General features: G+C 41.6%; 1 protein-coding gene across 1 annotated transcript in view; it reads right to left on the reverse strand.

Moving 5' to 3' along the window:
- LOC140227186 (neurofibromin-like) overlaps positions 1-16,772 on the reverse strand; it is a 122,301-nt gene that overhangs the window by 52,303 nt on the left and 53,226 nt on the right. The window contains 11 exon segments of the mRNA XM_072307615.1: positions 314-438; positions 997-1,271; positions 2,965-3,054; positions 3,981-4,192; positions 4,803-4,984; positions 6,542-6,658; positions 7,808-7,941; positions 8,500-8,581; positions 11,514-11,659; positions 15,580-15,693; positions 16,608-16,665. Of these exon segments, the coding sequence (XP_072163716.1) occupies positions 314-438; positions 997-1,271; positions 2,965-3,054; positions 3,981-4,192; positions 4,803-4,984; positions 6,542-6,658; positions 7,808-7,941; positions 8,500-8,581; positions 11,514-11,659; positions 15,580-15,693; positions 16,608-16,665 (1,535 nt within the window).

Genomic DNA, 16,772 nt, shown 5'->3' on the forward strand with positions numbered 1-16,772 from the left:
CTTCCCACTTGCCAGACAGGGAGTTTTAGCTATCTGGGGCAAGTGGATTTGCAGAACACAGCGGGTCACATAAACATAGAGCACCAAGTGTGATATCACAACCTTACATCGGCATGAAAACTGGTTGTAAACAACCTCATGTACGTAGCTCAAATGTCTGTGAACACAACAGTTGCAATTAAACTGTGCTCATACCCAATTCTAACCCACTGCCAGAAGACTTGCGCAAGGATATCTTGTTTGGAACAAGCACTAAGCTGTATCAAGACTGTGACATACTGTGCGACCTATGGAGGCTAGTACGCTGTCTCACCTATTGCGGGGTTGATGAACCTGAGGAATATTGCACTGCCCACGGCTCCCAGCGAGTTCACGGGGAATCTCTGGGCTACCACCTGGTTCAAGCAGTAGCACACGCTTCGCAACTGTGCCGGGAATCTGGAAAGGCGGGGTGAGGTAAGTGGGAGAGTGGGTGCAAATAATGATCTTCTTTGTAACAGAATTTTGGATGTTAGACTGATTACATACAAAAGCGTATGAATCAATGAGGGCTATCATGCTGACAAACAATTCAACATTTGTAATCATGTTCCTCATGTTTGCGTTGAGACTCATAGGAAATTACTGTACATGCCATATATTTTGTTAATCTAATCTACAGACGTATCACGAATCGGGACTTTCTGGCAGTATTGTGAGTGGTTTAATTTCGTTATTGTGGGGTACAATAATGAACAGAAAAATGTATATGTGTACCTTGAATCAATGTTGGGATCAGAGTTAATATTTTTGCGTGGTGCTGAATTTGCAAATAGCACCTGATTTGCAAATTCACGAAAATAAAAAACCAATAAAATGTATGGCTCATACACTAGTTTATTAGCATGAAACACGTTTGGAAACAGGATTGCAAAAAGGTGGTAATTTTTCCATTAAAGTGCGTGAGGCCTAGATGTACAACTGTATGCCACTGCAGGTGAATCCATGACAACTTACTGGTCGACCGACGTGACGATCGAGTAGAAGAACTTCTTGGCCAGCTGCATGAGGTTCTCCCTGTTCCTCTCCAGGTCCTCGTGGGGCTCGAGCCGGGCGCTGTCCACCTCGTAGCGGATGTTGTCCTGACCGGTGCCAAGCATCATGTCCTGCACCAGGGGGCTGAGCCGCTGCTTGAGGTAGTTCTGGCCGTACATCTTGAAGCAGGCCGCCATGATCTTGCTTGCCAGGCTGTTGCCGCGGAAGAGCGTCTGCATGCAGTCGGCCAGCTCCACCTGGGGGGAGGATCGGAGGAGGGAGGATGGTGCGAACAACCATCAAAAGATAGCACGGTTTATTCCTTCATACTGTGCATGTTATAGGTCGTGAAACAGGTGGATATACAATGTACTGCTTCAAGAAAATAAACATTGCTGCATTTCAAGATATCTTTCAGAACACCTGAACATGATTTCCAAACTTTTCTTTCATTAAACAGATTCCAAAGATAACACAGAAAAAAAAAGAAACTTGCAATAAAAGTCTATAAATTATATGCTGCTATTTAAACACATTGAGCACATATGTGACGTATTTTAGCGTAATTAGAATCATTATGCAAAGCTGTTATTACAGGCAGACCCACACATTTGAATTAGTCTGTTTAGTCATGGCAGCCTCATCACATCAGTCATTAACCCTGTGCGTACTTTGAGTGCCCATTGGCAAAGAAACCTCATAGTGTTGCACACACACTGTCCAAAGTCCCTGGTACAGAACGGGTTAAGACAGGGAACCCCCACCAAAAAAAAACCATCAAACCATTCCCTTCCTAGCTCATTTCCTCCAAGGCACTTCCCAAGCATTGTGTGAATTAGACTAGATGGTACTTTTATGTCAGATGGGTAATTCCAAAGAGTTTCCCTTTATAGTATACCATTTCTGGCTGAGAATCAGAGGCTAATCATGATTGTATAAGCCAAGACGTACATACCTGTTGAGGAAATATCGGGAGCAAATTTAAAAACTTTCGTCAGGAAAAAAACTTGCAGTACCTAATTCTACTCCTTTCACCCCCTAGACAAAATATCTGAAACATTAACACATTTGGATTTGTTTTTTTTTTTTTATTATTTTGTTTTTAGTTTTAGGTGAAATTTGCCTATGGAACTGACTTTAGATCTGGGGAATATATTTTTCTTACGACAATTTTTTTTGAAAAAGTTCCGCACCTTGTGGCAAAAGCATATTTAACCGGGACATATTATACCTGGAATCCTTACAACAGCAATCTCAGAGCCTATTCAAGAGCAACTTTGCAGAAATAAACCCATCCAAACATACATTCTGTAAATTGTACGTCTGACTTTTTCGAACTACTGATATTGAAAGGTGTAGTTGCAGGTCTCTTACCTTCCGCTCTCCATGCCAAATCCAAAAGTATGAATGACTAGAGATACAATGTGCACCATATCACACTACACAATGGCAAAGAAGGACACACAAGGCAAAAAAAGTTTTGAGGGAATGATAATGCCACAGATACTGGGAAGACACCAAGGAGGAAAAAGAGGAGGAAGGGAAAATGTATAATACGAGGTACGTTCATACTCTGCTGAATGTTTCGAGCGTGGGCTAACTTTTCTATCTGAATGGGGCAACCGACTGCTACAAATACATAGGTAAGGTAACGCAAGTCATCATTACTGGAGATCATGTTACGCTTTGCAGGCACAAAGACACTGTTCCCACACCAACCATCAATGCCACTGACACATGCTGAACAATTTCAAGACGGCATGTCCAGGAAGGAGAGGAGGAGGAGGGGGGGGGGAGGGGGTAAGGGGTGGGGTTGGAGAGTTGGGAGTGGGGGCAAATAAAGGGGGAACGGGAAGGGGTTCACACTACTTCCGGGAAGGTCACGGACAGACAGTCATGCACCGTTCATACTCACTCTTGTGACTTCCCTTCCCAACATCAAGTCTATACCTTTACCTCTTTCGAGAACATATTCCAGAGCAGCTGGTAGAGCAAGTGTTTGGCATCGAAGAGGGTCACATATACCCTGGCCAACTCATCCTGTGAAAGCGGAAAAACAAAAAGAGACAGAAACATGTCTTTACCCCTTTGTGTACTACCAGAACTAAATAAGTAATTCATTAACTCTGCGGGGAACTGCCTCATTTCAACGGGGATGGGTTAATCATACTTCCACTTTTAATTGCAGGCAATATCCTACAACAATACCACTGCAGAGATGCTTGGTCGCATGTGCATGTGTCAAGTTAAAAACAATTTTGGCAAGTGTACAGCTCTCTTTGGGTCAAATCTTCATGATTTAACACATAAATCAACCATTTCACAAATCAAAGCAAAAGAAATTAAGATAATATACCCAGGATTTTAATCTAACAAGCAATTTAAAAGAAATGCAGTTAGGCACAGAAAAAACATGTATATGAACAATCAAATGGTAGTTGATATATCAGTAAAATAGTAATTTGACCTTGATAGGCATTATGCAACATCAAAATAAAGTTTTCAAAAGGTACAGACTAACAATAACAGACATAACGATTCCATTTTTTCCCCTCACAAAACAAACAGCCCACAACTTATATTTTGGATAGAGGCAACTGTGATAAAAAGCATACCTCCAGGATAAGGATCCTGTCCTTATGAGATACAGAATTACTGCACCTTGCGTGCATAGAAAGTGTATTAAAATGAATCATCATTTTTCATTTAAATGCATAGTGTCTATCTTTTTTCCTATCAAATCATCATCGGTATTCTATTCAATATTCATGCATCACATATTTTTTATTGTACGTTTTATCAAAATCAATTCCAATGGACAAGATTTACAACTGCAAGTGGTTACAAGTGATTGGAACATATATGGCAAAAACAACAACAGCAAAAAAAAAAAAGACAAATAAATCAAATAAAAAAAAGGCAGCAAAAAAAAAAATGTATTGCAAAGTTTGAAGCATCCTCCTCACCATCTGTGTGGATGCGATGACATTGGCCAGCGCCATGGCAATGGGGAGTTCCCCCTTGTCCCCCAGCATGGTCATCAGCCCCACCAGGCGCTCGAAGCGGTCCGCCAGCACCGTCTCGGCCAGCGTGTCGAACTCCGTCCCCTGCTGGAGGATCTTCGTCAGGACCTCGATGAAGGCCGCCCTCGTCTGGACGTCGGGGTGATATCCCAGCTCTGTGGTGGGTGTGTTAACAATGCCATTAATTAAATGTGCATATTTCTTTTCACCCCTACAGTGTACATACATGTATGTCTCTTACAATATCATATTTTTGTATATAAATCTATCTTTTGATGCTGTTACTTTGCAACATGCAAAAAACAACAACAAACAAAACACAATAACAACAAAAACCCTTGGGCATCACATTACTGGAAACCATTGATGCAGGTTGTTCAAATTGCTCGGCACTTTTGTCAGTTTCAGTATTCTGGATCCTCAGATGTGGAAACCATACATCACATGTGCCATGAAGGAGGTGAGCAGAACACCATAAAAGAGAACAGCTCCCTAGATGTGCATTCTACCTGTGGTCATTAGTGGAAAGTGGTCAGTGGTGACCTGTGGAATGTAGGAGACTGACTAATATCTGAGCATGCAGGTGGTCAGGGGGTAGCGTAGGAATGCTGCAGACCATTGTCGGAAAGACAGTGGTCATCCAATCAGCAGTTCCCTGCCGAAGTTTGCAGACCACTTTCTAAGCACATGTGCAGTCAAAAGTTATCTCCAAAGAAATAATGTGGAACAACCGTCCCGAGCATGCGAACGGTCAGCAGTGGTTACCTATGGAATGTCGCAGACCACTGTCGATGTTGGCACTGAGTAGGTTGGACATGGCCTGGATGGTACACTTGCGGAGGGACGACTGGTTGTTGTTGTCGGTCTGGGAGCGGACGGTGTCCACACTCTTCTCGTCCCCGCGGTCCATCACGTCATTCAGCAGTCTCATGAACAGTGTGAAGTATCTGGGACAAGGAAAATGTGCCAAATACAGCATATTAACCCCTTCTACAAGGCTTGACATTAGCTGTGGCCCAGCCACTAAAACTTGGTGCCGGGCCACCAAATTACCAAAAAAAAAAAGCTACATGTATCTTCTGGTATAGCCCACACCGGCACTTAAAATTCAAAATAGATATTTAGGTTTCCTTTTGTTTCGGGCCACCAAAATTTCAGATTTAAAGATTTCAGTGCCTTAACCCTAACTAGGCCGGGGGGGGGGGGGGGGGGGGGCCTCCGAGGCCCCCCCCCTCGACGTTCCGCGCGATGTATCGCTAACGCAAAAAAGCTATCACCGCGACGTTTCGAGTCTCCCGCATCTTTTGACACCAAATTTGCGATACCCAGGCACGCGGTTCTGAAGTTGCGCATAAATATGTACGTGTATGTCAGACCAAAAATTGCTCAAAAACGTGAATTCGTGTACAATTTCAATGCAAACTGTGCTTACAGGCAAATTTCATAAAAGCATGATTATTTTGAGGTTTTATGGATTAAAATCAATTAATAACATATTTTCTTGTTCGGAACAATGTCGCGGACAAGATTCATTGAAAAAACAATGAAAAACATAAAGGTGAAAAACAAAGAAATACATAAGAAATTCAAAAAACAATAAAATAAAAAAATTTTTCTGATGGTGTAATTTTTTCTCTTATATTTGCTCAGGAGACTGAAAAGAATTTTTCCACAAAAAATGTGCCCATTTTGAGCTTTATTTAGTGATTTATACCAAATTGTCTGATTTCATGCATCATTATGCATAAATTAGCATAATTTAGCATAAGTGATAATTTATGCTAACTTGAGCCACTTCCGAGATATGGAGGAAAAAGTTAGTTCAGCACTTTCACTTGGCCTTGGCCCCCCCCCCCCCCCCCATGCTCTATGATGTACCTAAATAGCCCAGCCTACAGTGTAGTTATAGGGTTAAAACAGGCCACCAGAGAAAGAACTTAGGGTAGAGCCCTGCTTCATGTGTTGGGACTTTGGATGATGTGTACAATTCAATGAGGTTATCTCGGCCACTTGGCACTCACAGCACAAAAAGCTGCAGACTAGTTTGGGGGAGTTCCCCTAATGTGCGTGAAATGTGACAATCAAAGAACTTTGCTTTTCTTTTTTCGTGATCCTGAAAAGACATCTCACAACATCAATGCCAGGGTAGTTCTGGAGAAAGTGACTTATAAAGGCCTTCATGTTTGTTTTGGAAACTTAATATAGTGATACTGTTTGGCACTAACCAGAATTTTCTAATCCATCTTCCTCCTTAAAAAATATCATTTTTGTAGTCCTACACTGACGTCTTCTTGTAAGAACGGTCCTACGCCCTTTTGAATTAATTTTTCCATTTTCTTTGTGGATCTGTGTGGAGTTGGAGCAGACTACACCACTACGCTTTTAATATTCAATAAAGAACTATATGAAACTAATAATGATTACAAAAGAAGTCATAACAAAAATTGATGTTGAAACATTTGTGAAGAACGGTTTTGAAATCTCTTTGACTACAGATGGCTTACTTCAGAAATAGTTTTGATTTGGCCTCCATGATGTCGCCTGCATCTCCCTCCTCCGGCTGTAGAGGGAGGGCTACAAGTAGTGCTGCCATGGCCTCCATGCTAGCTTCGTCCAACTCCCTGTGGTGTAGAGGACATGTGACAATGGTGATGTACTGAACATTTGTATGCTACAAACTTCCAAGACAGAGGCTAGACTGGCACATAAACCTTGGACAGAAATAGTAAATGTTTTTCGTGCTCAAAACAAAACAATACACAATCAAGCCTTGGGATCTCTTATGATATAAAATTATATTATGCCAAGAAACAAACTTAACTCGATAACAAGTTCTTTGAAGCTACAGCGATCTCTTTGTTTTTTGACCAACTGTCATACCACCCTGATAAATTCATAGACATTAACCTCTTGGCCCCCTGAAGCAACAGTGGCTGCTTGGGGAATCCCCAGATTCCAAAAGAATTATCACCCTTACTCGAGTGCTGTTTTCACCGAAGGAACAGGCAGTCACTTGATATCTGTCGACGGTTGTATATGGCTCAATCTCCCTGATCTCTATTCTGTCATCAGTCCTGCTGGACTTGGGGATTGGGGGATTTTTGACTTGCGTGTACTCACAGGGGGCTGTCACTGCAATTAATCCATAATTCAAATGAACTGCCCATTTCGTATAACCAGAAATTTCTGTGTGCATGAAAATTACATGAATTTCGCAAAGAGCCAAAACTTGTGAAAGTAAAATGCAAACAAAAGTGTTTGTCTGCATGATGCACTGAAGTCCACTGGCCACTGAAGTCCACTGGCCATTCACCAAAGTTTAATGCTGCGAAAGAGGCCATCGGCTCCAATTTGTGGAAGTTTCATGCTGCGCATGTTTATGGCTTTACGGAATTCCTTGTTCTGTGGCATGTCCAGTACCATAATGTAGAAGGTGTCCACGGTAAATTTCACATTCACCATGATTACAGATGATGTCTTTGGGTGTCTAAATTGCTGGTCTGGGGGGCAGCACCATGACAACAAAGAGCAAGAACTGAATTGGGTTCAGCATACAGTGCAGGTGGACATGAGCAGTCCACAGCAACCATTCGGCACTGCATGAGAACTAGACCACTGTCCATGTGCACCATCGAAAAGATTCTTACTGCCCTTAGAGGGCTTCCTAACTTATAGAACATGGTTGAGTTTGAAAAGTATCAATGGACGTTATAGAAACAGCAACAGTAGGCTATAGCCATGTGTGCCTGGGCACACAAAGGGCTATTCACCTGGTAAGGGATTTGATCTCATCCGTGGCACCGTCGTTGGAGAAGCCCAGGATCCAGTCTGAGAGGTAGTCCACCAGCTTGTTCCTGAATCGGATCTCCTGTCTGAAGGACAGGCAGTCTCTCCTCTTCATCATCTGGGACAGACAAACAGGAGGAGAAGGGGGAAATGAAAAATCACCATCACCTCAGCAGATTGCGTTACGAAAACTCCAAACTCACTGGCAAATCAACATACAATATATAGTAAGAATACTAAAACATTGAGGTATAAATACATGCAACTCATTTTTGGATGCAATAGACAGGACTACCGGATTTGAGAAAGTCAGCATGTCGATTGTGGTTTGTTGACCTTCCTCCTCTAAATATTTTGTTTCCGTTATGACTTCCACCGTAAGCAGAGGACTTAACTGGAAAACCAATGAAACATTGAAGGGGACTTTACCCTTAATATATATCTTCATTCAGTGAATGCAAAGGGACTTTACCCCTAATATATATCTTCCTTCAGTGAATGCAAAGATATTAGTAGCACACATCAGTGAAGATTCGGAAAAATCCCACAATCCATTAAAAAGTTATGAATCTATAAAGTTTTGGTCATCAGCGTATAAACCTCTTTCTACTACATTGACAGGGAGGCAGTGGGCACGTGGCACGTACAGATTGTACAATGTCAAAAGGGCACTCACCATTGACAACAGTTTGCATAGCTGAACTTTGATCTGCACCACATACTCGTTTGCCGTACTTGGATCCAGTCGCCGGACATATCTGCCAGGAAAAGAGAAGAAGGAAAAAAACTATGAGACTTATAGTGTATACCACAAAAGAAGCCTCCAAGAAAAGTAATTTTAAAAACAAAAACAAAAACAAAAAATAAAATAAAATGGGGCAAACCAGGGGATTGGTTTAATGCTTTCATTGATCGTTATTGACACATCTGACAATTATCGTCCAGTTGCATCACAATCAGCAAAAAAAAAACAAGAGACCCGCGGGTCTAGCGCTCACCGGAGTATCGCAAGTTCACCTTTCACGCAGTCACTAATCTAAATTATTCACAGCTCTACTAAAATTTGACCAGGCATTCTCAAGTAGAAGATGAAAATGTACAATAAGGGCCCAAATTTTTTAAGATTCCTTAATTTGGGGGGATTGGGGCCCCCTGGGGCCCTCTGGGTGGGGCATGGTGCCCATTTTGATAAATTGAGATCCTGACCCCCTAGGGATGCTACCTGCCAAGTTTGAAGAAAATCCATCATGAGGTTTTCAGGAAGAAGATGAAAATGTATAATTCAGGCCCCCATTTGGACCTTCCCAACCCCCCCCCCCCCCCTGCCCCCAAGAGGGGCACCCCTGGATTTGCTATGAACAAACTTGAAACTACAGTCATCAATGTACTAACTCATAGTATCAACTTAGCTCTATCACTTCTGGTTCTAGAGAAGAAGATTTTTACAGATTCCTTAATTTTGGGGGGTGTGGGCCCCCTGGGGCCCCTTGGTGGGGCATGGTGCCCATTTTAAGAAATTGAGATCCTAACCCCCTAGGGATGCTACCTGCCAAGTTTGGTGGAAATTGGTCATGGGGTTCTCAAGAAGAAGATGAAAATGTATAATTTAGACCCCATTAGGACCCCTCCCCTGGGTCCCAAGGGGGGCACCCCTAATTCTGCCATGAACAAACTTGAAACTACAGTCATCAATGTACTAACTCATAGTATTAACTTAGCTCTATCACTTCTGGTTCTAGAGAAGAAGATTTTTACAGATTCCTAATTTTGGGGGGTTTGGGCCCCCCTGGGGGCCCCCTGAGTGGGGCATGGTGCCCATTTTAACAAATTGAGTTCCTAACCCCCTAGGGATGCTACCTGCCAAGTTTGATGAAAATCGGTCTAGGGGTTTTCAAGAAGAAGATAAAAATGTAAAAAGTTTACGCACGATGCACGACGGACGCCAGACGAAGGGCGATCGCAATAGCTCACTTGAGCCTTTGGCTCAGGTGAGCTAAAAAAAAACCCAAGCGATTGTAATCAACAATGAATAGAAACAATAAGAACTGCCTGGTATTAATGACAGGCGACTCCCATTACAATTTTCAGCCTTCAGGAGTTTTCAATTGTTACATGTATATCAAAATTTTGTTGTTACTGAAGGGATTTTGCACCGTAGACTTTACTGATAATGATTTTGGGACCTTAATGTTGACTTTGCTGTAAAAACGTTCCTCTATAACTGTACAGTGTTTGTTAGAACAAACATGAGCGCCCTGACCCATTTCATACACTCTACAGTCACTGTTCCACAATCGTTTCATTGTCTTTTGTATATTGCAAATTATAGTACAATGTAAGCATGTCAGTGAGCTCACCACAGACTGCAAACGTGGAATATGACTTCGCAGGATGAAAATTTTCCTACATTTTTGCGGAATGGGATACCCATGCCAAAATGAAATATTACAAATACTTTACCTACTAGATTTTGTGCATGCGCAGCAGCCACACTTAATGTGAACCTGTCTCCCAACAACTACATCAAAAATAAAAGTAATATTTGTCTCCTTTACCGGGGCATGAAACTTTCATCACCATCACTTTTGTGACTGAGTAAGAGACAGGATACTGCTGATGGCATAGCAAACAAGGAAGGACTGATTCTAGAGACACAGTTTATGAACAATTAGCTAAACTAGAAAAGCACTCAAAGAACGCAGACCTCTGCCATGCAGCTCATTTTCACCAAAACATGCATGCTGAAAACTGCCCAATTTCCCAACGATAAAGCGGCCTTGTGTTTACCTCATCAGCTTCCTGCTGCGTGGTGCCCTGAGCAGAGCACGCGCTTTAGTGCGTGTATGCAAACCTCAAATACGCGCAGCTTGAACTCCAAAGTTCACTGACCCTAGTTGCCAAAAGATAAAAAATCCTTTAAAAATTCATTAAAAAATCCTGGATCATTACCAAAATTTAATCATGTATTCCTTATGCCATTACCAAATTCATTCACAACTTTTTGAGTTACTTTGCAAACAGACAGACAGACAAACAAACAAACAAACAAGCAAACCAGCGCCGGCAAAAACATAACCTACATATCAAGGTACCCATTCGTCACACCTGAGTCGAGAGGGTCATGGCGGGTAAAAACATTTTGTCCAAGGATGTAAAAAATGTAGGCACTTGATAGACGGGATTCAAACTCAGGACATCTAACTGAAAGTCAAGAGTCTTACCCACTACGGCACAGTGCCCTTATGAAACAAATATTATCAAAGAGAAAGATGATTAGAAAAGATTATCAGGGATGCCAACTTTGTAACCACAATTGCAGTATTCTCAGGGTTGAAACGGCATATTTTTGATGGAAAAACAAGAGTATTTCACACAAAGCCTATTTGGCAAAAAGCAGTACAAAATACTGCAAGAAAGGACTGTAAAACTAGAGACGTTCTGGCATGAAACTTTTCAAATAGGAGCCGGCAGCCTTTTTCGCCCCATGAAACTTTCACGAATTGCCACATACTAGCATTCGTTGCATTGTAGAGAAAAAAAGCTCGTGCATGCATTTTACTTTCGTGAATCTGGGCTCCTTGCTAAATCAGCAAGAGTTTCATGCATGTGAAAATTTCTGATTTTATAGTTCACACTTGGCATCTCTGAAGGTTGATGAGATCACGTGTGACAAGAGAGGGCGTGCCGTACCTGGTGACGGAGAGGATGAGTCCCTCGATGCTGATGATGCCCAGGTGTTCAGCCACCTCCTCGTCCTCGCTGCCGTTCTCCAGCACCTGGCGGAGCACCTGGATCACGTGCTTGATGAAGAGCGTGTTGGCCTCTGAGGTCTCCACCTACACAAAGGGCATTGTCAGTATTTAAGTACATCCACTTTGCATTTGATTCCACACGCCATACCCCGGGGTACTGTCGTAACCCAGAGGTACGGCATTGTGTAGCGCCATCTTGTGTCTATTATCATACAGCTGTGCAATGTTGTCATGGCTATGGAAGCAGTAGCCCGTCAAAAACATGGATATAGACAGATTCAAGCGACTGTTCATGGAAGTGCGCCCTCTTAAGGCGACGCCATAACTGGGGGCCAAACAGGCCGGGTTGGCAAGCGCCCTGCGTGCGTGGCAAGGGTGCCAGCGGCAGCCAGTGCTTTTACCACCCGGCGCCAGCCGGCCAGCTAGCTATCTCTGGCACTGGCAGCGATCGACGCATCTGGCTTTGTGACAATTAGAGTCTACATTTTTTTTTTCGCTAGCTAATTAAAAATAGATAAAATTAAACAACTTACACCGACTCTGAACGAATGGGCAGATGGCATACGGCTGTAGCCAAAACTTGAATTTCAAGGTAAATATCGTTACGATCCGTGAATGTTTGTCGACTCTATTTCTTTGGCGATGACTTGGGTACTCGCGTGTAAGCCCCGTATATTCACATTTGTGTAAGAGAATAAAAACCGCTAGGGAGAATTATTGCTAGGCGCAGGCAGACATCTTGCTAATAAGCCTAGGCTGTTGACAAGTTAACTGATATAATTAAATACAAATAATAAATAAGAATCTTGAGCTGGATATGGCGCAATAAATTGCAAGCTATCAGTTAACTTAACCTTTTTAGGGCAGGCTTTTGCCTTTACTCGGGAGTGTCGGGCCAGCAGGGTAGAATCTGTCTAACGTTAGATCTTGTCTAGAAATCTAGGCAAGAGTCCAGACTAGATCTAGACCTATTGACTTCTAGAACCCTACATCCTATATCATTTTCGGTTGTCGATAACTTCAGGTAAGCCTAACTAAGTAAACCAAACGGAATATAGATCTAGGCGTTTCTAGGCCGTATATGCCTAGTTACGACTAACATGGGTTACTTCTCCTGATGTCTACAACCAAAACTTCTACTGTTTTAGGTCTAAGTAACCTTGCATAACATCACGCTAACGCCTAATATTATAATCTACAACAGTGATTTTTAAATGATACTTTCTTAGTATGATTATGAAACGGATGTTTGCCACCATCCATGGTTTAATATTTATAAGTATCACCTTATCAAAAGTCAAATTCAGAGTTCCAGGCCAAAATTGAATAGGCCTATATATATGGTCAATTCAGTGCTGAACATTGAAGAAGTGAAAACAATATACCGGTAAGAATTTAACGCATCTTGAAACATTTATTTAGCTGTAGTGTAGGCTGTAAAATGTTTGTCATGATAATAAAGTATAGCCAGGAAGTGTATTCTAACTTGAACAAGTAGAACACCATGGATTAAAAAAAAAAAAAAAAAAAATATGTGAATTATCAAATTCTTTCATCTAAACTTATCTTCTAAGATGAACAACATATTTCACGAATATACTGTGATAACCTAATTCAATAGAGAATCTAGTAGACATAGTTTGTTTCAAAATCTGTGCATTTTTATACCGTTGTATTTCACTTGTCTTTAATTTTGCCTTAATTTATCATGCGTCAGCTGTGTCTGAATTTCACACACTGCCGTGCAGCTTCCATTTCCATTTTTTTCTGTTATTTGTGCACCTAACAACTTCACAATGTATTTTCCTGATCCTTCCTTTGAAGCTTTCAAATTGGGTCAATATGTCTGAATCACTCAATTTGTCCAAAAGAAAGGCATTAAAAGCCGCTGAATGACTTTTCCACAGTGAGTAAACAATCACAATATTAGCGCGGTGCCAGTGGTCGCCGGCCGCGGCGCAGCGGCCGCGCCCGGCTAACTATGCGCGATGGGTATGCTAAGCTGCTGAGCAGCTGCTGCTGCAACTGCAACTCGCTGGGTAGCTAGCCCCCGTTGGCCCCCAGTTATGGCGACCGTTATAGCGCCGCTAGCGGCGGTAGGTGAATAGGTCATCGAAATTGAATCGGTCTATACGTCGCGTAGCAATTCGAATTACTACGCGACGTAAATAATTACGTCGCGTCGTAATTCGAATTACTACGCGACGTAATTATTTACGTCGCGTAGTAATTCGAATTGCTACGCGACGTAATTCCGAATTACTGCTCAATGACTTAACGTCACGACATAAAATGAATTAGTGTCGTGTTGTAATTCCCAGTGCTACACAACATAAATAATTACGTCGCGTAGTAATTCCAATTACGACGCGACGCAAATAATTACGTTGTGTTGTAAATAATTACAACACAACGTAATTCCGAATTACTGCTCAATGACTAACGCAGCGAATTCACGTAGCGACGTTAATTCAACCAATGGGATCGTTCGTAATAGCGGGTGAAAAACCCAGGAGTGAAGCGCATGCAATCCGCTCACTGCGTGCTGGTGAAAACCGAAGCTGGCTATACTGCAGGGAGGTGGAAGTTCCTTTCCACCTCCCTGCTATACAGCGAGCCATATGCATTTTGTTGACAATACAATCCTATGAAATGTTTAAAACCTAAATCATAGGGCCTACACTGTATCAGAAAATATGTATTCAAAGCATATCCGCTCACCAAATACTGACAAACATGCTGTAGGAAATGAGTGTCTAGCCCTTTGGCTCCTGCACCGTGATGCATCACTGAGCAAATAACGAATGATTTCATTGGTTGATTTGACGTCGCTACTTTAATTCGCTGCGTTAGTCGTTGGGCAGTAATTCGGAATTACGTCGCGTTGTAATTATTTACAACATAACGTAATTATTTGCGTCGCGTCGTAATTGGAATTACTACGCGACGTAATTATTTACGTTGTGTAGCATTAGGAATTGCAACACGACACTAATTCATTTAATGTCGTGACGTTAAGTCGTTGAGCAGTAATTTGGAATTACGTCGCGTAGCAATTCGAATTACTACGCGACATAAATAATTACGTCGCGTAGTAATTCGAATTACGACGTGTAGTAATTCGAACAACGACACGACGTAATTATTAACGTCGTGTAGCAATTCGAATTACTACGCGACGTATATCCGTGTTTTTGACGGGCTCCTGCTTCCATACATGGCGACTATTTTCTCATCATCAGCACTGGCATAAATCAGAGTGGCGATAACGATCCCAATGCTGATTTTCCTTCCATGTCAACTTAATGTCTAATCACAATAATGCAAATTTCACTGAGTTACTATTCAAGAATTTATTATGATTATTTTTTTTTTTTTACAGATACCTTCTTTATCATTACATCATTTCAGAACTTGCCCCATTGTCATCATCACTTGTTCCCATTAGTAGTTCCTGAACTGTATGCACTGTAACTGTGCATGAATGCCTGCCTGCACACGACTCAAAGACTAATCATTCAGGGCACGACTTTTCAGGACTTTTCAAAAATTATTTTTACACATTTATGGTAACCCACGGCACAGTGCTGAAAAAAAAAAAAAAAATTCAACACAATGATCAAGTTTCATTTGGTACCTGACGGTACCAAATATTGTATCATTTACAGATTTAGAATTCTTTGGTAAACAAGCGCTAAAAAAGGTTACTTGTGGTTGGGTTTCCACATAGCAGCTGCTTAAAACACTTGAAAGCAGCTCAAACATCTGTTTGCAAAACATGGCAGCTTACAATGTATTAGTCACAGATCAAAACACAACACAAATTCTCTGAAGATTAACGATAAATCAAATGCTATCAAGAATTGAAACACAAACAAACTGACAATTTGGCTAGATTTGTTTGTTTAGTCTTGTTCCGTTTGTATAATTTTCATCTCTTTCTTCTCATTTTGCTTGGGGGGAGGGGGGTGGGGAGTAAAGGGGGTGAGGAGATAATGACCTACCTGCCCATTGCTGTCAAAGAATTTGTCGACATACTCCTTGATCTGCTGGAAGAGTTGTGGGTAGAGGGCAGGGTCCAACTCCTCCCCAATCATCTCCTTCACACAGTCCCTTGCCTACAAGAAGGTTTGAGTGTGAACACGCCATTACACTTAACACCCAACACAAATGTGGCGCTTACAATAGCTCAATCTTTATATTATTTCCTTCACGCATCCCCTGCCTGCAAGAGTTTGAGTGTGAACACGCCACTGCTGCAGAGTCTCTACCCTTGACAATCAACAAAAACATGGTGCTTACAAGAACTTGTGAAGTTTTGCTAAATTTGTGATTTAAAGTTCTTGTGTCATCTACCATAGACCTGTCTTGTGACTGCTGGTGTATTGGTAAACTACACTTCATCCAAACCACACATTGGTGTTTCCTCATAGAGTAATGCTTTCTTTTTCCACATTTTCACTAATATTTGTCTCATCAAGCAGTCAATATGACTATTACAAGACTGGTAAGAAGTATATGCATAGCTTAACCCATTGAGGACGAGTCCTAAGTATACTCGGGCAAGTGTCAATGGGAAATGCGTGTTGTAGCAAAATCAAACCGTCCTCAACGGGTTAACTTCTTATACAATGCTTCACTCCAACCTATCTTCCCATCAGGAAAACAGCAGGTAAAATTTATGAACAAATACATATAATTTCTGCCACACTAACAACATTTTATAATATTATCTAGCATATTCAAAGCCCCTTCATACAGTGTAAATCAAAACCAGTTATTTTTTTTTTTTGTGATTATTTTGTTTCATGCACATTACATTCTGACCATGAAACTTACAATCCAACTTCCCTGAACTGAGTCTCAGAATAAAAACAATGTGAAATTGTAATCAGTAGTAAGAAAAAAAAAATGCCTCAATATCAATCACTGCTTGCTAAATAAAGGTTCAACTTTTCGTTTGAGTGCTAACAAATTTCATTCACTAATGGCAAGCATGTACAAACTGAAGGTGTGTTTTTATCTGGCTTACCTTAGCACCATGCTTTTCATTATTGCACACTAGCAGTCGTAGGAGACTGGCCATGAAGCTGCAGGGGGGAGAAACATATCGGAAACGCTTCTTAATCTTCCAGAAACTCATCAAATCTTCCCTAAGTTCTCACACAGGCATAATACAGATTTGGGTTCTGGATAG

The sequence above is a fragment of the Diadema setosum genome, chromosome 4 (genome assembly GCF_964275005.1).
Source record: "Diadema setosum chromosome 4, eeDiaSeto1, whole genome shotgun sequence".
Taxonomy (NCBI): Eukaryota; Metazoa; Echinodermata; class Echinoidea; order Diadematoida; family Diadematidae; genus Diadema; species Diadema setosum.